This window comes from Nothobranchius furzeri, chromosome 10 (assembly GCF_043380555.1).
Source record: "Nothobranchius furzeri strain GRZ-AD chromosome 10, NfurGRZ-RIMD1, whole genome shotgun sequence".
In the NCBI taxonomy this organism is placed as follows: Eukaryota; Metazoa; Chordata; class Actinopteri; order Cyprinodontiformes; family Nothobranchiidae; genus Nothobranchius; species Nothobranchius furzeri.
Window position 1 is genome coordinate 67,360,019 of NC_091750.1, and position 21,684 is coordinate 67,381,702.

Sequence of the window (21,684 nt, forward strand, 5' to 3'; positions counted from 1 at the left end):
CTTGTTCCAAACATAGATACCTAAGTATTTTGGGTGAACGTTCAAAGTACATTTCCCCATCTCTACACACAAGAGGATCTCATCTTCTGACTAGAAATATGGCCAACCTTTCTATTGTTGCTGTCAACTCACTGGGCATTGGAGTTGTTTTTACCCCCAAAAGAAGTTAGACAAATCACCAATTACTTGAGGTTTCATTAGTTGCTAAACAACTCTATTCCAACAGCTTGTTCCTGTTTTATGACTTCTTTTGAGCTTTTGCATACCTGTCTTTGTTTTTCTTGTCATCTTAGCAAAGTTTCCTCTGAAAGAAACAATATTTAAGACTGAATGTAAAGGAACATTTGCCGTGACCCGGATTCGAACTGGGGTTGCTGCAGCCACAACGCAGAGTACTAACCACTACACGATCATGGCACTCTTCCTCAGCTCCATCTGTAAGCTGTGGTGATCAGCTGTGACCACACCATTGTAAAGATGACGACTTGAAAAGTGCGAGAGCTCATCAAAAATCTACATCACCAATTTCCTTCAAGCCGGATTTGAACCAACGACCTACGGATGTCTTTTGTGCTGCCTCTACAGTCCTCCGCTCTACCAACTGAGCTATCGAAGGGTGGTCTATGCTGGAAGCAATTAGTACTTTGTGCATTGTGTTTTTTAGTGCAACGTTTAATTTTTTTCTATTTGATCTTGTTCCAAACATAGATGCCTAAGTATTTTGGGTGAACGTTCAAAGTACATTTCCCCATCTCTACACACAAGAGGATCTCATCTTCTGACTAGAAATATGGCCAACCTTTCTATTGTTGCTGTCAACTCACTGGGCATTGGAGTTGTTTTTTCCCCCAAAAGAAGTTAGACAAATCACCAAATACTTGAGGTTTCAGTAATTGCTAAACAACTCTATTCCAACAGCTTGTTCCTGTTTTATGACTTCTTTTGAGCTTTTGCATAGCTGTCTTTGTTTTTTTTTTTGTCATCTTAGCAAAGTTTCTTCGGAAAGAAACGTTATTTAAGACAGACTGTAAAGGAACATTTGCCGTGACCCGGATTCGAACCGGGGTTGCTGCGGCCACAACGCTGAGTACTAACCACTATACGATCACGGCACGTTTCCTCAGCTCCATCTGTAAGCTGTGGTGATCAGCTGTGACCACACCATTGTAAAGATGTCGACTTGAAAAGTTCGAGAGCTCATGAAGAAGCTTTATCAACATTTTCCTTCAGACCGGATTTGAACCAGCGACCTAAGTATGTCTTTTGAGCTGCCTCTACAGTCCTCCGCTCTACCAACTGAGCTATCAAAGGGCGGGCTATGTCAGAAGCACTTAGTACTTTGTGCATTGTGATCTTGAGTGCAACGTTTAATTTTTTCTATTTGATCTTGTTCCAAACATAGATGCCTAAGTATTTTGGGTGAACGTTCAAAGTACATTTCCCCATCTCTACACACAAGAGGATCTCATCTTCTGACTAGAAATATGGCCAACCTTTCTATTGTTGCTGTCAACTCACTGGGCATTGGAGTTGTTTTGTCCCCCAAAAGAAGTTAGACAAATCACCAATTACTTGAGGTTTCAGTAGTTGCTAAACAACTCTATTCCAACAGCTTGTTCCTGTTTTATGACTTCTTTTGAGCTTTTGCATAGCTGTCTTTGTTTTTCTTGTCATATTAGCAAAGTTTCCTCTGAAAGAAACGACATTTAAGACGGAATGTAAAGGAACATTTGCCGTGACCCGGATTCGAACCGGGGTTGCTGCGGCCACAACGCAGAGTACTAACCACTATACGATCACGGCACGTTTCCTCAGCTACATCTGTGATGATCAGCTGCGGCCACACAATTGTAAAGATATCGACTTGAAAAGTTCGGAGCTCATCAAAAAACTACATCAACATTTTCCTTCGAGCCAGATTTGAACCAGCGACCTAAGGATGTCTTTTGAGCTGCCTCTACAGTCCTCCGCTCTACCAACTGAGCTATCGAAGGGTGGTCAATGCTGGAAGCAATTAGTACTTAGTGCATTGTGTTTTTTAGTGCAACGTTTAATTTTTTTCTATTTGATCTTGTTCAAAACATAGATACCTAAGTATTTTGGGTGAACGTTCAAAGTACATTTCCCCATCTCTACACACAAGAGGATCTCATCTTCTGACTAGAAATATGGCCAACCTTTCTATTGTTGCTGTCAACTCACTGGGCATTGGAGTTGTTTTTACCCCCAAAAGAAGTTAGACAAATCACCAATTACTTGAGGTTTCATTAGTTGCTAAACAACTCTATTCCAACAGCTTGTTCCTGTTTTATGACTTCTTTTGAGCTTTTGGATACCTGTCTTTGTTTTTCTTGTCATCTTAGCAAAGTTTCCTCTGAAAGAAACAATATTTAAGACGGAATGTAAAGGAACATTTGCCGTGACCCGGATTCGAACTGGGGTTTCTGCAGCCACAACGCAGAGTACTAACCACTATACGATCATGGCACTCTTCCTCAGCTCCATCTGTAAGCTGTGATGATCAGCTGTGACCACACCATTGTAAAGATGACGACTTGAAAAGTGCGAGAGCTCATCAAAAATCTACATCACCAATTTCCTTCGAGCCGGATTTGAACCAACGACCTACGGATGTCTTTTGTGCTGCCTCTACAGTCCTCCGCTCTACCAACTGAGCTATCGAAGGGTGGTCAATGCTGGAAGCAATTAGTACTTTGTGCATTGTGTTTTTTAGTGCAACGTTTAATTTTTTTCTATTTGATCTTGTTCCAAACATAGATGCCTAAGTATTTTGGGTGAACGTTCAAAGTACATTTCCCCATCTCTACACACAAGAGGATCTCATCTTCTGACTAGAAATATAGCCAACCTTTCTATTGTTGCTGTCAACTCACTGGGCATTGGAGTTGTTTTTTCCCCCAAAAGAAGTTAGACAAATCACCAAATACTTGAGGTTTCAGTAATTGCTAAACAACTCTATTCCAACAGCTTGTTCCTGTTTTATGACTTCTTTTGAGCTTTTGCATAGCTGTCTTTTTTTTTTTTTTTTTTTTTTGTCATCTTATCAAAGTTTCTTCGGAAAGAAACGTTATTTAAGACAGAATGTAAAGGAACATTTGCCGTGACCCGGATTCGAACCGGGGTTGCTGCGGCCACAACGCAGAGTACTAACCACTATACGATCACGGCACGTTTCCTCAGCTCCATCTGTAAGCTGTGGTGATCAGCTGTGACCACACCATTGTAAAGATGTCGACTTGAAAAGTTCGAGAGCTCATGAAGAAGCTTTATCAACATTTTCCTTCAGACCGGATTTGAACCAGCGACCTAAGGATGTCTTTTGAGCTGCCTCTACAGTCCTCCGCTCTACCAACTGAGCTATCAAAGGGCGGGCAATGTCAGAAGCACTTAGTACTTTGTGCATTGTGATCTTGAGTGCAACGTTTAATTTTTTCTATTTGATCTTGTTCCAAACATAGATGCCTAAGTATTTTGGGTGAACGTTCAAAGTACATTTCCCCATCTCTACACACAAGAGGATCTCATCTTCTGACTAGAAATATGGCCAACCTTTCTATTGTTGCTGTCAACTCACTGGGCATTGGAGTTGTTTTTTCCCCCAAAAGAAGTTAGACAAATCACCAATTACTTGAGGTTTCAGTAGTTGCTAAACAACTCTATTCCAACAGCTTGTTCCTGTTTTATGAAGTCTTTTGAGCTTTTGCATAGCTGTCTTTGTTTTTCTTGTCATATTAGCAAAGTTTCCTCTGAAAGAAACGACATTTAAGACGGAATGTAAAGGAACATTTGCCGTGACCCGGATTCGAACCGGGGTTGCTGCGGCCACAACGCAGAGTACTAACCACTATACGATCACGGCACGTTTCCTCAGCTACATCTGTGATGATCAGCTGCGGCCACACAATTGTAAAGATATCGACTTGAAAAGTTCGGAGCTCATCAAAAAACTACATCAACATTTTCCTTCGAGCCAGATTTGAACCAGCGACCTAAGGATGTCTTTTGAGCTGCCTCTACAGTCCTCCGCTCTACCAACTGAGCTATCGAAGGGTGGTCAATGCTGGAAGCAATTAGTACTTAGTGCATTGTGTTTTTTAGTGCAACGTTTAATTTTTTTCTATTTGATCTTGTTCAAAACATAGATACCTAAGTATTTTGGGTGAACGTTCAAAGTACATTTCCCCATCTCTACACACAAGAGGATCTCATCTTCTGACTAGAAATATGGCCAACCTTTCTATTGTTGCTGTCAACTCACTGGGCATTGGAGTTGTTTTTACCCCCAAAAGAAGTTAGACAAATCACCAATTACTTGAGGTTTCATTAGTTGCTAAACAACTCTATTCCAACAGCTTGTTCCTGTTTTATGACTTCTTTTGAGCTTTTGGATACCTGTCTTTGTTTTTCTTGTCATCTTAGCAAAGTTTCCTCTGAAAGAAACAATATTTAAGACGGAATGTAAAGGAACATTTGCCGTGACCCGGATTCGAACTGGGGTTGCTGCAGCCACAACGCAGAGTACTAACCACTATACGATCATGGCACTCTTCCTCAGCTCCATCTGTAAGCTGTGATGATCAGCTGTGACCACACCATTGTAAAGATGACGACTTGAAAAGTGCGAGAGCTCATCAAAAATCTACATCACCAATTTCCTTCGAGCCGGATTTGAACCAATGACCTACGGATGTCTTTTGTGCTGCCTCTACAGTCCTCCGCTCTACCAACTGAGCTATCGAAGGGTGGTCAATGCTGGAAGCAATTAGTACTTTGTGCATTGTGTTTTTTAGTGCAACGTTTAATTTTTTTCTATTTGATCTTGTTCCAAACATAGATGCCTAAGTATTTTGGGTGAACGTTCAAAGTACATTTCCCCATCTCTACACACAAGAGGATCTCATCTTCTGACTAGAAATATAGCCAACCTTTCTATTGTTGCTGTCAACTCACTGGGCATTGGAGTTGTTTTTTCCCCCAAAAGAAGTTAGACAAATCACCAAATACTTGAGGTTTCAGTAATTGCTAAACAACTCTATTCCAACAGCTTGTTCCTGTTTTATGACTTCTTTTGAGCTTTTGCATAGCTGTTTTTTTTTTTTTTTTTTTTTTTTTTTTTTTGTCATCTTAGCAAAGTTTCTTCGGAAAGAAACGTTATTTAAGACAGAATGTAAAGGAACATTTGCCGTGACCCGGATTCGAACCGGGGTTGCTGCGGCCACAACGCAGAGTACTAACCACTATACGATCACGGCACGTTTCCTCAGCTCCATCTGTAAGCTGTGGTGATCAGCTGTGACCACACCATTGTAAAGATGTCGACTTGAAAAGTTCGAGAGCTCATGAAGAAGCTTTATCAACATTTTCCTTCAGACCGGATTTGAACCAGCGACCTAAGGATGTCTTTTGAGCTGCCTCTACAGTCCTCCGCTCTACCAACTGAGCTATCAAAGGGCGGGCAATGTCAGAAGCACTTAGTACTTTGTGCATTGTGATCTTGAGTGCAACGTTTAATTTTTTCTATTTGATCTTGTTCCAAACATAGATGCCTAAGTATTTTGGGTGAACGTTCAAAGTACATTTCCCCATCTCTACACACAAGAGGATCTCATCTTCTGACTAGAAATATGGCCAACCTTTCTATTGTTGCTGTCAACTCACTGGGCATTGGAGTTGTTTTTTCCCCCAAAAGAAGTTAGACAAATCACCAATTACTTGAGGTTTCAGTAGTTGCTTAACAACTCCATTCAAACAGCTTGTTCCTGTTTTATGAAGTCTTTTGAGCTTTTGCATACCTGTCTTTGTTTTTCTTGTCATCTTAGCAAAGTTTCCTCTGAAAGAAACAATATTTAAGACGGAATGTAAAGGAACATTTGCCGTGACCCGGATTCGAACCGGGGTTGCTGCGGCCACAACGCAGAGTACTAACCACTATACGATCGCGGCACGTTTCCTCAGCTCCATCTGTAAGCTGTGGTGATCAGCTGTGACCATACCATTGTAAAGATGTCGAATTGAAAAGTTCGAGAGCTCATTAAGAAGCTTTATCAACATTTTCCTTCAAGCCAGATTTGAACCAGTGACCTAAGGATGTCTTTTGAGCTGCCTCTACAGTCCTCCGCTCTACCAACTGAGCTATCGAAGGGTGGGCAATGTCAGAAGCACTTAGTACTTTGCGCATTGTGATCTTTAGTGCAACGTTTAATTTTTTCTATTTGATCTTGTTCCAAACATAGATGCCTAAGTATTTTGGGTGAACGTTCAAAGTACATTTCCCCATCTCTACACACAAGAGGATCTCATCTTCTGACTAGAAATATGGCCAACCTTTCTATTGTTGCTGTCAACTCACTGGGCATTGGAGTTGTTTTTTCCCCCCAAAGGAAGTTAGAGAAATCACCAATTACTTGAGGTTTCAGTAGTTGCTTAACAACTCCATTCCAACAGCTTGTTCCTGTTTTATGACTTCTTTTGAGCTTTTGCATACCTGTCTTTGTTTTTCTTGTCATCTTAGCAAAGTTTTCTCTGAAAGAAACAATATTTAAGACGGAATGTAAAGGAACATTTGCCGTGACCCGGAATCGAACTGGGGTTGTTGCAGCCACAATGCAGAGTACTAACCACTATACGATCATGGCACTCTTCCTCAGCTCCATCTGTAAACTGTGATGATCAGCTGTGACCACACCATTGTAAAAATGACGACTTGAAAAGTGCGAGAGCTCATCAAAAATCTACACCACCAATTTCCTTCGAGCCAGATTTGAACCAGCGACCTAAGGATGTCTTTTGAGCTGCCTCTACAGTCCTCCACTCTACCAACTGAGCTATCGAAGGGTGGTCAATGCTGGAAGCAATTAGTACTTTGTGCATTGTGTTTTTTAGTGCAACGTTTAATTTTTTTCTATTTGATCTTGTTCCAAACATAGATGCCTAAGTATTTTGGGTGAACGTTCAAAGTACATTTCCCCATCTCTACACACAAGAGGATCTCATCTTCTGACTAGAAATATGGCCAACCTTTCTATTGTTGCTGTCAACTCACTGGGCATTGGAGTTGTTTTTTCCCCCAAAAGAAGTTAGACAAATCACCAATTACTTGAGGTTTCAGTAGTTTCTAAACAACTCTATTCCAACAGCTTGTTCCTGTTTTATGACTTCTTTTGAGCTTTTGCATAGCTGTCTTTGTTTTTCTTGTCATCTTAGCAAAGTTTCCTCGGAAAGAAACGTTATTTAAGACAGACTGCAAAGGAACATTTGCCGTGACCCGGATTCGAACCGGGGTTGCTGCGGCCACAACGCAGAGTACTAACCACTATACGATCACGGCACGTTTCCTCAGCTCGTCTGTAAGCTGTGGTGATCAGCTGTGACCACACCATTGTAAAGATGTTGCCTTGAAAAGTGCTAGAGCTCATGAAGAAGCTTTATGAACATTTTCCTTCAAGAGGGATTTGAACCAGCGACCCTAAGGATGTCTTTTGAGCTGCCTCCACAGTCCTCCGCTCTACCAACTGAGCTATCGAAGGGTGGTCAATGCTGGAAGCAATTAGTACTTTGTGCATTGTGTTTTTTAGTGCAACGTTTAATTTTTTTCTATTTGATCTTGTTCCAAACATAGATGCCTAAGTATTTTGGGTGAACGTTCAAAGTACATTTCCCCATCTTTACACACAAGAGGATCTCATCTTCTGACTAGAAATATGGCCAACCTTTCTATTGTTGCTGTCAACTCACTGGGCATTGGAGTTGTTTTTTCCCCCAAAAGAAGTTATACAAATCACCAATTACTTGAGGTTTCAGTAGTTGCTTAACAACTCCATTCAAACAGCTTGTTCCTGTTTTATGACTTCTTTTGAGCTTTTGCATACCTGTCTTTGTTTTTCTTGTCATCTTAGCAAAGTTTCCTCTGAAAGAAACAATATTTAAGACGGAATGTAAAGGAACATTTGCCGTGACCCGGATTTGAACTGGGGTTGCTGCGGCCACAATGCAGAGTACTAACCACTATACGATCACGGCACATTTCCTCAGCCCCATCTGTAAGCTGTGGTGATCAGCTGTGACCACACCATTGTAAAGATGTCGACTTGAAAAGTGCTTGAGCTCATGAAGAAGCTTTATCAACATTTTCCTTTGAGTTTGATTTGAACCAGCGACCTAAGGATGTCTTTTGAGCTGCCTCTACAGTCCTCCGCTCTACCAACTGAGCTATCGAAGGGTGGGCAATGTCAGAAGCACTTAGTACTTTGCGCATTGTGATCTTGAGTGCAACGTTTAATTTTTTCTATTTGATCTTGTTCCAAACATAGATGCCTAAGTATTTTGGGTGAACGTTCAAAGTACATTTCCCCATCTCTACACACAAGAGGATCTCATCTTCTGACTAGAAATATGGCCAACCTTTCTATTGTTGCTGTCAACTCACTGAGCATTGGAGTTGTTTTTTCCCCCAAAGGAAGTTAGACAAATCACCAATTACTTGAGGTTTCAGTAGTTGCTTAACAACTCTATTCCAACAGCTTGTTCCTGTTTTATGACTTCTTTTGTGCTTTTGAATAGCTGTCTTTGTTTTTCTTGTCATCTTAGCAAAGTTTCCTCTGAAAGAAACAACATTTAAGACGGAATGTAAAGGAACATTTGCCGTGACCCGGATTCGAACCGGGGTTGCTGCGGCCACAACGCAGAGTACTAACCACTATACGATCACGGCACATTTCCTCAGCTCCATCTGTAAGCTGTGATGATCAGCTGCGACCACACCATTGTAAAGATGACGACTTGAAAAGTGCGAGAGCTCATCCAAAAAATACATCACCAATTTCCTTTGAGCCGGATTTCAACCAGCGACCTAAGAATGTCTTTTGAGCTGCCTCTACAGTCCTCCGCTCTACCAACTGAGCTATCAATGGGTGGTCAATGCTGGAAGCAATTAGTACTTTGTGCATTGTGTTTTTTAGTGCAACGTTTAATTTTTTTCTATTTGATCTTGTTCCAAACATAGATGCCTAAGTATTTTGGGTGAACGTTCAAAGTACATTTCCCCATCTCTACACACAAGAGGATCTCATCTTCTGACTAGAAATATGGCCAACCTTTCTATTGTTGCTGTCATTTCACTGGGCATTGGAGTTGCTTTTTTCCCCCAAAAGAAGTTAGACAAATCACCAATTACTTGAGGTTTCAGTAGTTGCTAAACAACTCTATTCCAACAGCTTGTTCCTGTTTTATGACTTTTTTTGAGCTTTTGCATAGCTGTCGTTGTTTTTCTTGTCATCTTAGCAAAGTTTCCTCGGAAAGAAACGACATTTAAGACGGAATGTCAAGGAACATTTGCCGTGACCAAGATTCGAACCAGGGTTGCTGCAGTCATAATGCAGAGTACTAACCACTATATGATCATGGCACGTTTCCTCAGCTCCATCTGTGATGATCAGCTGTGACCACACAATTGTAAAGATATCGACTTGAAAAGTGCGAGAGCTCATCAAAAAATTACATCAACATTTTCCTTCGAGCCGGATTTGAACCAGTGACCCTAAGGATGTCTTTTGAGCTGCCTCTACAGTCCTCCGCTCTACCAACTGAACTATCGAAGGGTGGTCAAAGCTGGAAGCAATTAGTACTTTGTGCATTGTGTTTTTTAGTGCAACGTTTAATTTTTTTCTATTTGATCTTGTTCCAAACATTGATGCCTAAGTATTTTGGGTGAACGTTCAAAGTACATTTCCCCATCTCTACACACAAGAGGATCTCATCTTCTGACTAGAAATATGGCCAACCTTTCTATTGTTGCTGTCAACTCACTGGGCATTGGAGTTGTTTATTCCCCCAAAGGAAGTTAGAAAAATCACCAATTACTTGAGGTTTCAGTAGTTGCTAAACAACTCTATTCCAACAGCTTGTTCCTGTTTTATGACTTCTTTTGAGCTTTTGCATAGCTGTCTTTGTTTTTCTTGTCATCTTAGCAAAGTTTCCTCTGAAAGAAACATTATTTAAGAGGGAATGTAAAGGAACATTTGCCGTGACCCGGATTCGAACCGGGGTTGCTGCGGCCAGAACGCAGAGTACTAACCACTATACAATCACGGCACGTTTCCTCAACTCCATCTGTAAGCTGTGATGATCAGCTGTGACCACACCATTGTAAAGATGTTGACTTGAAAAGTGCGAGAGCTCATCAAAAAACTACATCAACATTTTCCTTCGAGCCGGATTTGAATCAGCGACCTAGGGATGTCTTTTGAGCTGCCTCTACTGTCATCAGCTCTACCAACTGAGCTATCGAAGGGTGGTCAATGCTGGAAGCAATTAGTACTTTGCGCATTGTGTTTTTTAGTGCAACGTTTAATTTTTTTCTATTTGATCTTGTGGGCATTTTCTGTTATTCTTAAAGAAAGAGTCAGAGAGAGAGTTTTCAGCCGAGACAGCGTGGTCTTTTTATTTATCTGCTCATAGCACAGGACAGCCGAAAAAGACCAAAGACAATCACGAGTGGTTCCCTTTTTTATAGCCCCCACTCTTTGAACATTCCAGCTCACAGTCAACAGACGAGAACCAGACCATATTTGGTAGCACATCTCTCTGTGGAAACTGTGAGTGGAGACTTCTTATCTGGGACACAGGAACTGGAAGCAGGCAGGCCAAAACAGGAAATTCCTTCGGAGCTGATGTTGGAACAGCACTTGAACTCTAGCCAGAAAACACTTTCAACCTAAGAACTCAGCTTCAACTCAATACATTTTGTAGATGACCTCTTGACCTTTTTGGCGCCAACAGTCCTCCCTTTGGTGGACTAGTCCACCTCACATTACCATCGTTAACAAATTAGCAAGGTAGGGTATACCAGTAAATGAATGCTTAACTAAGTAACAGAACAAATGAGCAACAAATAATGATAATGTAACAATATGACCGAAGATAGAGACAAAAGGGCATAACATATGACCTTGAATCAAAAATGCATAAAGGAGAACCCATACCAAAACACGAGATGATGTTCCAGACTAACACAGCAACGTTAACATGTATATGTAATGAACAATGATTAAGAAACTGAAAAACAACCGATGAGTTCACAGCTGAGACAATGAAAAACTATGAAACAATACATGAAACATGACTTTAGCATTAACTGAACCCATTACTTCACGAATGTATTGCATGCGTATGGAGGCGAAAAACCCTGTCCGCTGTACTTTAACAGGGAAAATTCCTCCATGTCCTCCCCGACCCAAGGAGACGAACGCCTGCAGCACAGAGCGGGCATGCGAGGACTAGCTTGAGGACATCAGGTGACAAATATCCTCATCAGTGGTCAAAAGAAAGAACACACAAAACAACAAAAGCACATGAAGATAAATATGTGACAAATATGATGAATAATGAACAATTAGCTTTAGCGAAGACATAATGAAACAGTAATAAGTCCTGTTGAAGATTTCATTCAAAAGAATAAAACGGAAAATACAAGTTCAGCATCCATGTCGGCGTTGGAGGCCTTCTGCTGTAGGAGGGCTTTATGTGGACAAGTGTCCTTTATTTGTCAGCAAAGCAAAGGCATAAGTCCTTGGCTCAGTCCTCCCTTTGTCCATCTGTGTGCAGCGTGGTGGTGCCGACTCCATCCTCCTCACAGCGAGCAAAACACAACATGTCAACAAGAAAAACTTGAATTAGCACGCCAATTGCCTATAAACCTATTACCACAAAAACTTCCTAAATATTAGACCCATAGACAAAGCATCCAACCCCACAGTAACACCCCCTTTCTATACTATTCACTATCCTAAAATAAAGAGCTAGTTTGCCAGTACGGCATGCAATGATTCACTCAAACATTTACGGGCTAATGGTAAAAGCAAAACTCACCTGATTGACTTGATAACTAGGAGTAATGTAAATGGCCGCTCGGTAAAACGACCAGAAATAAGTCCTTAAAACCAAATTTAAAAGTTATCCAGCCAATTCGACCTAAACTCAACCAGAATCACCTATTCTGTTCCTCAACCTTCGAAACCACCGTCAAACCCTTCATGCAACATCCACACACCTTCAAAAATGAGCACATGCTAACCCATCACTATATGAAAACACTAGTCAAAACGTGACATCCAGCACCCACCAGAAGATCTGTCGCACTTGAAATGGAGTACTAACAGACATGGTTATGTTATCACATTGAGTTAAAGAACTTAGACACAAACGGGAACAAAAATGATGTGAAACCTAAGAATATACGGTAAACTCATATGTTGAGTCGCCTATCATCAGTACTTCTGAATCCCCTGCACATGAGGAATTAATCTGTAGCATTATGATCTATAACCTTGTCATTAACGTGCTCTAAGCACTAACCAGAAACATATCAGTTCTGGGCACATTATTGGTAGTTTACCAGGAATACACACATGCTATATTCTGTTAGGATTTATCTCTTTATTACCTCAGATCTGCCTGGCCCCTCCAGCCCACGCAAAAGCTTTACGTACACCTTAAACCTATAACCTCCCCTCGGACAAATAAAACAATCAAAGTTGTAAAACTGGAACAAAAGTAATTAAACATCAGCTATGTGACACCGTCGTTGTATGGCTAGTGAGACTAGTCAAGTCCTTGCATCTACAGATGTGACTATAATGACGTGAATGCAGGTATGGAAACCAGTCTAGGGTGTAGAGTAGTTGCATTTTACTCATCTTTCATTGTGAACAATTCCTCTATTGGTGTCGCGGTCGTCAGATGGCCTATAAAACGATGATACATTGTGGTGATGTCTTTTTCCTCTTGTGGTGATGTCTTTTTCCTCTTGTTATGCTTGCCCATTGGTTATCCTCTTCACCTCCTCCAGCAGAAACCCCATTGTAATTTATCAGGGATGGTTCCTAGCAGCATTCAAGACAAGAACCGTCATAAAACTCAGCAAACTTCTTCTTAAGTTAGTTAATCTAGTCCCAGTAAGGTGAGAAGCAACACTATCCTTTAGCCTTCATCTCAGGTATCGACGTGAGTTCATGAGAGTCCAATCTTCATCTTTTTCCATCCTCACCCTTGGTCACCGTGCAACACCAGGAAGCCTTGCACTCCGGCCGGACCAGACGTCCCCCGAGCCGATCGCCTAGGGATTAATGGTTATGCACAAAAATGTCCTAACTCTTACTGACCCTAGCCTCTGATACCTTCAACATCAGACTGTTACGGCCGCAGCCGTTTTGAAGCCCAGAGGTGTGCTCCGCGCCGTTCCCTGTGCAGCAGCGCAGCACCACGGACAGCTACGCTCTGAGATGTTGTCCTTACTCCAGCACCATGGAGAGCGCCGGAGCGGCAGGCACAAGCAGCTGGGACTTTTTATCTCATCAGCCGGCCCTTCAAAAGCGGCCAGCTGGAGCTCATCAGGGGAGAGAAATGTTTGGAGTTGCAGAGGCAACGTTTGTTCTCTCCCCGTTGGCAGTTAACAGGTTGTTGTTGGCTTTTTGTAAAGAAGCAGCTTTAGAACCTTTTGTGTTTTGGGATAGTTGCATTTAAGCGGTAATTTTGGTTTTGGTGTGTCTGCTAGACCATCTTGTGGTTTAAATTACCAGGTGGGGATTATTCCCCTTTTGAAGTCTCAGTTTCCTGAGCTATTTTTGTTGTTTGGGTAACCTAAGTTAATTCAGCATTTGGTTTTGTCTGTTAGACAAACCTTGGTTAATTTAAGGGTGGGATTTTCCCCTTTTGCTGTTTCATTCCCTTTTTAAATAAAGGAGATTAATTTTAAGAGTGGTTGGTCCTCTGGACATTTTTAGTTATTCGTTTAAACTCAGTTTGGTAAGGGTTTTTGGCCCTTCTTTTGGTACTTTCTTTTTGTAATAAAATCCTTGAAAGGAAACTTTGAGTTTGGTCTTGCTTGGACAAGCCTTTTTCTCCCCAACGAGGGTCACTTTTTGTTAGACTGGTCCATCTTATGTTTATTCCCCTCACCTTCCTAGCTGAGCCCATAGAGGGGTGTAACGTAAATGGGGGCTCGTCCGGGATTTCACTGATTTATAGCTGTTTTATTACACGGTTATAGCCTGTTTTAGATCAGTTAAGCCCGTGCCAAACGTTTGGACTAGTTTTAACATTTGCTCTTTGTTGGTTTTGTGAAGACACAAAACCCACGCTGTTTTGTGTTGTGTCATTTTGTTTTGTGCTTAAACATGGCTCAGTTTTGTGTGGAGACATTTATGGAGGCTCCATCCCGTGGGGTGCTGGAGCGTTGCCGCAAGGCTGACCTTCTGCAGATAGCTGTCAACCTTGCTCTTGACATCCCAAACCCTGTGCTGAAAAAAGACTTGAAATTGCTCATTGTGGAGCATTTGGAGGACATGGGGATTTTAAAGACTGAGAATGAGTCTGGTGCAAAGACGGAACCAGAAGGATCTCCTGCAGATCCTGATGAATGTGACGATCCTGAAGTCCCTGCTGCTGCGGAGGATCATGAGGGTGAGACGATGGAGACAGGAAAAACTCCTCTAACCGTACGAAAGTCTGTTCCGACCTCCCCAGGTTCGCCGACGGAAGGATCTCGAGACGCACGACTGCAGGTGCGGCTGGCACGTCTGGACATGGAAAGAGAGGAGAGAGCCCAAGCTAAAAGACTCCAGATGGAACTGGAGGTTCGGAGGATGGAGATTGAAGCTGACACAGCTGTGAGAATAAGGAAATTGGAACTGGAAGCCCAGCTTTCCAACCCTGGACTTCATATCACGCCCACCAAAGCTCCGCAACCCGCCACAACCCCGGCCTTTGACATTAGTAAGTGCATTTCCTTAATGCCTACATTTAGAGAGACCGAGGTTGACAGCTATTTTGTAGCTTTTGAAAGAATTGCGGAGACGTTGCAGTGGCCGCGCGGGGTGTGGTCTCTGCTGCTCCAGTGCAAGCTGAGTGGCAGAGCTTTAGAAGTTCTGTCTGCGCTCCCTGTCACAGATGGTCTGGACTATGACCGAGTGAAAACTGTTATACTGCAAGCGTATGAGTTAATCCCTGAAGCTTATCGTCAAAAATTCAGACAAGCTAAGAAAAGTGCTGGACAAACACATGTGGAATTTGCACGTGAAATAAGCATGCTGTTTGATAAATGGTGTTCGTCCACAAAAATTAAAACTTTGAGTGACCTCCGAGAGCTTATCCTTTTGGAGGATTTTAAACGTAAGCTGCCTGAGAGACTGGTAACCTACTTAAACGAACAAAAAGTCAGCACTTTATCAGCTGCGTCCCTTTTAGCGGACGAATTCACACTCACTCACAGAGAGATTGTGAGGAGAGATGAGAGAAAAGACGTTCAGCCCGTTTTGATGAAGAAATCCATAAAAAGAAGCTCTCAAAACGGAAATCCTGAAACCCGTACCTGTTACTATTGTCACAGAACGGGACACGTTCTTAAGGATTGTTTTATGTTGCAGAAAAAGAACGGGAAGCCCACTGCAGCTCCTAAGGAAGTTGCATTCCTTAAAAAGTCGCCTGTGGTTAACCCCTTGTGCGCCGCCGGGGAGCCTGATGCTTGTTTTGCACCTTTTATTCTTTCGGGGGAGATCTCGTTGACTCCTGGTGATGCAGACAAGAAAAACGTTCGCATTTTGAGAGACACAGGTGCGTCTCAAACGTTAATACTGAGCAGCGCACTCCCATTTTCAGCCAGTAGTTCACGCGGGTACGCTGTTTTGTTACAGGGAATTGAAATGAAATCCCTGCCTGCCCAGGTGCACCGCGTTCACCTGGAATGCCAGCTCGTTAGCGGCTGCTTTGATGTTGCCATTTGTGACCATTTACCGGTAAACGGGGTTGATGTGTTGTTGGGGAATGATGTTGCTGGAGGTAAAGTGCTACCTCTTCTAGAAGTAGTTCCTCAACCTCAAGCCGAACAGGTAAATTGTGCTGCTGATTCACATTTTTACCCAGCTTGTGCTGTCACCCGTTCGCAAACGCAGAATAATGCGGACATCCAGTTAAGTGACTCAGTGCTGATGAGACTCCTCAGTGATGACTCCGAACAGACAGCCCATGATGGACTTGGATTTGTTCCGTCATCAGACGCAGAAGAGCAGAGAGAAAAGGCTGATGCTGATCCTCAGCAAGGAGAACCTTTTCCACTTACGGCAGAAACCCTTTCTGCTGCACAGAAGAGTGATATTACTCTGAAACCTTATTTTGAACAGGTGACCACTTCAGATAAAACAGACAAAACTACAACACATTATTTATTAGATAATGATGTGCTGGTGCGTTGTTGGCCTCAGCCCGCGGCTGAGGGCATGGAATGGGGGTTGGTGAAACAAATAATTGTTCCATCCTCTTACAGAGAACATGTGGTCTCCTTGGCACACGAGAGTGACTGGTCTGGCCATTTGGGTGTCAACAAAACTTATAAACTGTTGTTGCAGCATTTCTTTTGGCCAGGGATGAAGAAAGAGGTGTCTCTCTTCTGTCGGCGTTGCCATGTCTGTCAGATGACAGGAAAGCCGAACCAGCCCATTCCTCCTGCCCCGTTACAGCCCATTCCTGTAGTGAGTACGCCTTTTGACCATGTCATCTTAGACTGTGTGGGACCTTTACCTCCTTCTAGAACAGGAAAGTGATTTTTGTTAACCCTTATGTGTTCAGCTACAAGGTTTCCGGAGGCCATACCGCTGAACTCCATCACCACCAGGTCTATAATCAGAGCTCTAACCCATTTCTTCTCCATCTTTGGGTTACCAAAGGTAATACAGACCGACCAAGGGACAAACTTCAAATCTAAACTGTTCAAACAGGTAACAAAAACCTTAGGAATCACACATGTCATGTCATCCGCGTATCATCCTCAGAGTCAAGGCGCTTTGGAAAGATGGCACCAAACTTTAAAGGCAATGCTGACAAAGTATTGCTTAAGTAAAAGCAAAACGTGGGAAGAAGGATTGCCTTTTGTGTTGTTTGCTGCTCGTGAGGCTGTGCAGGATTCTCTTGGTTTTAGTCCTGCCCAGCTTGTGTTTGGACACACTCCTCGTGGTCCCCTGAAAGCTCTAAAAGAGAGATTTCTTTTTTCTGATCCGCCTGACAGAAAAGTGCGGGAGTATGTCCAACTCTTCCAGAAAAGATTAAAAGAAAGCAAACTCTATTGCTAAAACACACTTGGACAAAGCTAAACTGAAGATGAAGGTTCAGTATGATAAGACGGCAACCAGACGTAACTTTGCAGTTGGAGACAAGGTACTGGTTCTAACTCCTTTGTCCAATTCGGCTCTCAGCACCAAATTTGAGGGACCATTTGAGATCCTGAGTAAGCTCGGGGACACAAATTATGTGCTACACACACCTGCCAGGAGACAGAAAAGCAGGGTTTGTCATGTTAACATGTTGAAGCGCTATGAGGATGGTTCCCCTCTGTCTAAACCTGTAACAACTTGTGTTTTAGTACCAGATGCTGCTAACAAACCTATGGTACCACAGGAAGCTGGTGAAGTCGGAGAAGACTTCCCCTCTAGTTGTAGTCCTCGGTTAAATAACTCCGAGGCACTTAAGGAACTGGAAGGACAGATAACACATTTGTCACCTGAAATGGCTGGAGACTTGGTGAAGTTAATTCACTCTAGGAAGAGTCTGTTTGTTGATGTGCCCACTCAGACCACTGTGTTAGCACATCATGTTGAGGTGAGTGAAGCCAAGCCCATTAGACAGCATCCGTACCGTGCTAGTCCCGAGAAAAGACTGATTATGAAAGAAGAAACGGAGTACTTATTGAAAAATGGCTTTGCTATTCCCAGCAGGAGCCCCTGGAGTTCACCCTGTCTGGTGGAGAGGAAACCAGATGGAACCGCTCGGTTTATAACCGATTACAGGAAGTTAAATGCGGTTACCATCTCAGACTCATATCCTCTACCCCGTATAGATGATTGCGTTGACAGTGTGGGACCTTCCAAGTTTGTGACTAAGTTGGACCTGTTAAAGGGATATTGGCAGGTACCTTTAACAGAAGAAGCTTCTCTTATGTCAGCTTTTGTTACCCCAGATGCCTTTTTACAGTACACTGTGTTACCCTTTGGCATGAAAAATGCACCTGCCACCTTCCAAAGGTTAATTAACACTGTTACTTCTGGCCTCTCACATTGTAGTGCTTACCTCGACGATATTGTTGTTTATACAGACACCTGGGAAGAACACCTCAACACTCTCACTCAGTTATTTGATCGTCTGGTGCAGGCCAACCTGACCCTGAACTTGGCCAAATGTGACTTTGTTAAGGCTACCGTCACTTACTTAGGTAAAGAAGTTGGGCAGGGGAAAATAAAGGTCCTGCATGAAAAGGTGAAGGCTATGATGTCGTTTCCTCCTCCCTCCACTCGCCGAGAACTGAGACGGTTCCTGGGCATGGTTGGATACTATAGGGGGTTTTGTCGAAACTTTTCTGCCGTTGTTCTTCCTCTCACAGATCAGCTAAGTCCCAAAAGGAAGTTTGAATGGACTTCGGAGTGCCAAGCCTCTTTTGAGGCTGCCAAGCTGCTGCTGTGCTCTGCTCCTGTCCTGGCTGCACCCGATCTGACCAGGCCGTTCAAGCTGGAAGTTGATGCCAGCGCTATAGCCGCTGGAAGTGTGCTGATCCAGGAAGATTCAGCTGGTATTGCTCATCCGGTCTGTTATTTTTCTAAGAAGTTCAACCGACACCAACTGCACTATTCCACCATTGAAAAGGAAACGTTGGCTCTACTCCTTTCATTGCAGCATTTCCACGTTTACGTGGGTTCCAGTTGTTCTCCTACAATAGTGTATACAGACCATAACCCTTTGACTTTCCTCAGTAGGCTGTATAACCAGAACCAGCGGCTCATGCGGTGGGCGCTCATCCTACAGGAATATGCCATCGAGGTTCGACACAAGAAGGGGACTAACAACATCATTGCTGATGGGTTGTCCAGAAGTTTTGGTAACCTGTAGCGTCCAATAACCACTACATATCACAGATGCATACAATTTGTTTTAACTCCTCCTTCCAGGGCCCTTTGTAGGCACAAGGGCTTCACCCTCTTTAGGGTGTTGCCGTTTGTTGTTTTCTCTAGGGTTGCGGCAAGAGGCTAGTGTTGTCTGTGTCCTGCAGACATCTCGGGAGCACCCCAGGGTGATGGGGGACGGGCTTGCCAATGGGCCACCCCTCGTCGTCGCTGGTTTGTATGTGTACACCCACACATGTGCTTAATCTGCCCGCCTTAACCCGCATGAAGAGCAAGGGTTGAGTTAGAGAAGCTCCCCCATAGGTAGTTAGCGGGATGCCCTGGTTGTGTGTAAATGGAGGATACTGTTGAGTTTTAAATGGATCTTGCGTTTTAAGAAAAAAGATGGTGGTGTCTTATGTATGGTTTTAGATTCTTTATCTCACCCCCTCCTTTTTTCTTTTAAGGGTGGGGATGTTACGGCCGCAGCCGTTTTGAAGCCCAGAGGTGTGCTCCGCGCCGTTCCCTGTGCAGCAGCGCAGCACCACGGACAGCTACGCTCTGAGATGTTGTCCTTACTCCAGCACCATGGAGAGCGCCGGAGCGGCAGGCACAAGCAGCTGGGACTTTTTATCTCATCAGCCGGCCCTTCAAAAGCGGCCAGCTGGAGCTCATCAGGGGAGAGAAATGTTTGGAGTTGCAGAGGCAACGTTTGTTCTCTCCCCGTTGGCAGTTAACAGGTTGTTGTTGGCTTTTTGTAAAGAAGCAGCTTTAGAACCTTTTGTGTTTTGGGATAGTTGCATTTAAGCGGTAATTTTGGTTTTGGTGTGTCTGCTAGACCATCTTGTGGTTTAAATTACCAGGTGGGGATTATTCCCCTTTTGAAGTCTCAGTTTCCTGAGCTATTTTTGTTGTTTGGGTAACCTAAGTTAATTCAGCATTTGGTTTTGTCTGTTAGACAAACCTTGGTTAATTTAAGGGTGGGATTTTCCCCTTTTGCTGTTTCATTCCCTTTTTAAATAAAGGAGATTAATTTTAAGAGTGGTTGGTCCTCTGGACATTTTTAGTTATTCGTTTAAACTCAGTTTGGTAAGGGTTTTTGGCCCTTCTTTTGGTACTTTCTTTTTGTAATAAAATCCTTGAAAGGAAACTTTGAGTTTGGTCTTGCTTGGACAAGCCTTTTTCTCCCCAACGAGGGTCACTTTTTGTTAGACTGGTCCATCTTATGTTTATTCCCCTCACCTTCCTAGCTGAGCCCATAGAGGGGTGTAACACAGACACATACAGTTACAAACAGCAAGCGCAATTAAAGGTACAGTGACATCATGACATGGACACACACGGACACACAAACACATACACATGCACATACACACACACAGAGAGAGATAGAGAGAGGGCAAGAATGTGTGTGTGGGAGAAAAAAATGAGTGGGATCCACTTTGCCACCAGCATCTCCACCTGTGTCACAGAGAAAAAATTGCAAAGAAATTAAAACAAAAAGCAAACAACAATAATTCAATGAGTATAAATGATTCAACTAAAATATACAACCATACATGGGTTTTAAAACAGTTCCAGTAACACTGACGATGCCTTGTACAATGAATTCTTAAGATGGCCTTCATCAATTAGAGATTATAACCGAATTGTTTCAGGATCCTGAATTTGAATTGGTTAATTCACTCAGAATAGTCCAAATGGCTTTGTTGATGTTTCTCAAGGCTCGGCCACGCCCATATAAATAAATGAACAAACAAACAAAACAAACACAGTCAAGCACACGGTCCATACACGTCTCTGTGCACTCACACACCAAGCAAATGCCAGACTGAAGCGAAAGTGTGAAATCCCTCATTTAAGTAGGCATGCATGTTAGTAATTACATCGAGAGTTTCCTTCCTCTTCTTAAACATCTAGATTATTTCCAGAAAACGCTCAAACTGCAAGAGCGGGACACGCACAACTAAACTAGACTACTTATTCTCTCAAGTCTGTGTCTCTGCTTGGTTTAAATGAGCCACTTAACCGAACACTAAATCAGTGGAAAGAAAAAATAAGACCTAAAGCTTGTGATCCAAATAATCCAACAAACCTTCCCATCACTACTGTTCTGAACTCATGTTGCGGTGTGATCTCTCCAATTAGAAATTAGGACAACCACTTTACTATCAATTAAACAAAATAATTTCAGGTTTTCCAATGTCCCTTACTATTCACCCCAATTATGCACCTCAAGGCAGAAAACGTGACGAGCAAATATTATTCCCTAACCAGATTTGAATTCACAATCTCTAGGAGCCAAAACTACCGTTCTTTCTTACCTTCTTTCTTATTTTCATTCCTTTTTTCCTTTAAGAACCTCACTAGCACAAGAAATCCTAAGAGTTAATTCACTACTCAAGGTTAATTCATAAATAACGAAACTGCAGTTACAGGTTTGTTTGTATATGGCATTGGTCATCAGCAGTCTTTTCCTTATTTCCTCACTTAGAAGTGTGTTTCTGTGCTACTTCTCCATCTATAACACAAGTTAGTATCATCCTTAAAGCATCTGAAATTAAGCTGCATTGCTAAATCAATAACGTGATTTGTGCTAAGAAACACTCCCCTATCCTCTTTCTTTTCCCCAGTGGCACTGATTCCATGACAGATTTAGATCAATTTAACGTTTTACTACTATTACGTTTCATTTAATTAATTTTCCTTTTTCTCTTTTATTTTATTTATTTATTTTATTTATTTA

The 21,684-nt window shown here is 42.6% G+C and overlaps 1 protein-coding gene and 9 non-coding genes across 10 annotated transcripts; 1 reads left to right on the plus strand and 9 right to left on the minus strand.

The window, feature by feature from the left end:
- Positions 1-1,731: 1,731 nt before the first annotated feature.
- Positions 1,732-1,803, minus strand: trnah-gug (transfer RNA histidin (anticodon GUG)). Its single transcript has one exon. It is a non-coding gene; the product is annotated as a tRNA-His (tRNA).
- A 102-nt stretch (positions 1,804-1,905) lies between these two features.
- Positions 1,906-1,994, minus strand: trnay-gua (transfer RNA tyrosine (anticodon GUA)). Its single transcript is given in 2 exon segments — positions 1,906-1,941; positions 1,958-1,994. It is a non-coding gene; the product is annotated as a tRNA-Tyr (tRNA).
- Positions 1,995-3,117: 1,123 nt separating this feature from the next.
- Positions 3,118-3,189, minus strand: trnah-gug (transfer RNA histidin (anticodon GUG)). Its single transcript has one exon. It is a non-coding gene; the product is annotated as a tRNA-His (tRNA).
- Positions 3,190-3,808: 619 nt separating this feature from the next.
- Positions 3,809-3,880, minus strand: trnah-gug (transfer RNA histidin (anticodon GUG)). The gene has a single exon. It is a non-coding gene; the product is annotated as a tRNA-His (tRNA).
- A 102-nt stretch (positions 3,881-3,982) lies between these two features.
- On the minus strand, positions 3,983-4,071 carry trnay-gua (transfer RNA tyrosine (anticodon GUA)). Its single transcript is given in 2 exon segments — positions 3,983-4,018; positions 4,035-4,071. It is a non-coding gene; the product is annotated as a tRNA-Tyr (tRNA).
- A 1,130-nt stretch (positions 4,072-5,201) lies between these two features.
- Positions 5,202-5,273, minus strand: trnah-gug (transfer RNA histidin (anticodon GUG)). The gene has a single exon. It is a non-coding gene; the product is annotated as a tRNA-His (tRNA).
- Positions 5,274-7,276: 2,003 nt separating this feature from the next.
- Positions 7,277-7,348, minus strand: trnah-gug (transfer RNA histidin (anticodon GUG)). Its single transcript has one exon. It is a non-coding gene; the product is annotated as a tRNA-His (tRNA).
- A 1,311-nt stretch (positions 7,349-8,659) lies between these two features.
- Positions 8,660-8,731, minus strand: trnah-gug (transfer RNA histidin (anticodon GUG)). The gene has a single exon. It is a non-coding gene; the product is annotated as a tRNA-His (tRNA).
- Positions 8,732-10,038: 1,307 nt separating this feature from the next.
- On the minus strand, positions 10,039-10,110 carry trnaq-cug (transfer RNA glutamine (anticodon CUG)). The gene has a single exon. It is a non-coding gene; the product is annotated as a tRNA-Gln (tRNA).
- Positions 10,111-14,025: 3,915 nt separating this feature from the next.
- LOC139072130 (uncharacterized) lies at positions 14,026-16,888 on the plus strand. Its single transcript, XM_070555399.1, has 2 exons — positions 14,026-16,541; positions 16,639-16,888. Exons 1-2 carry the CDS (start codon positions 14,193-14,195, stop codon positions 16,666-16,668), a joined length of 2,379 nt encoding a protein of 792 aa, XP_070411500.1. The 5' UTR covers positions 14,026-14,192; the 3' UTR covers positions 16,669-16,888.
- The last annotated feature ends 4,796 nt before the right edge of the window (positions 16,889-21,684 follow it).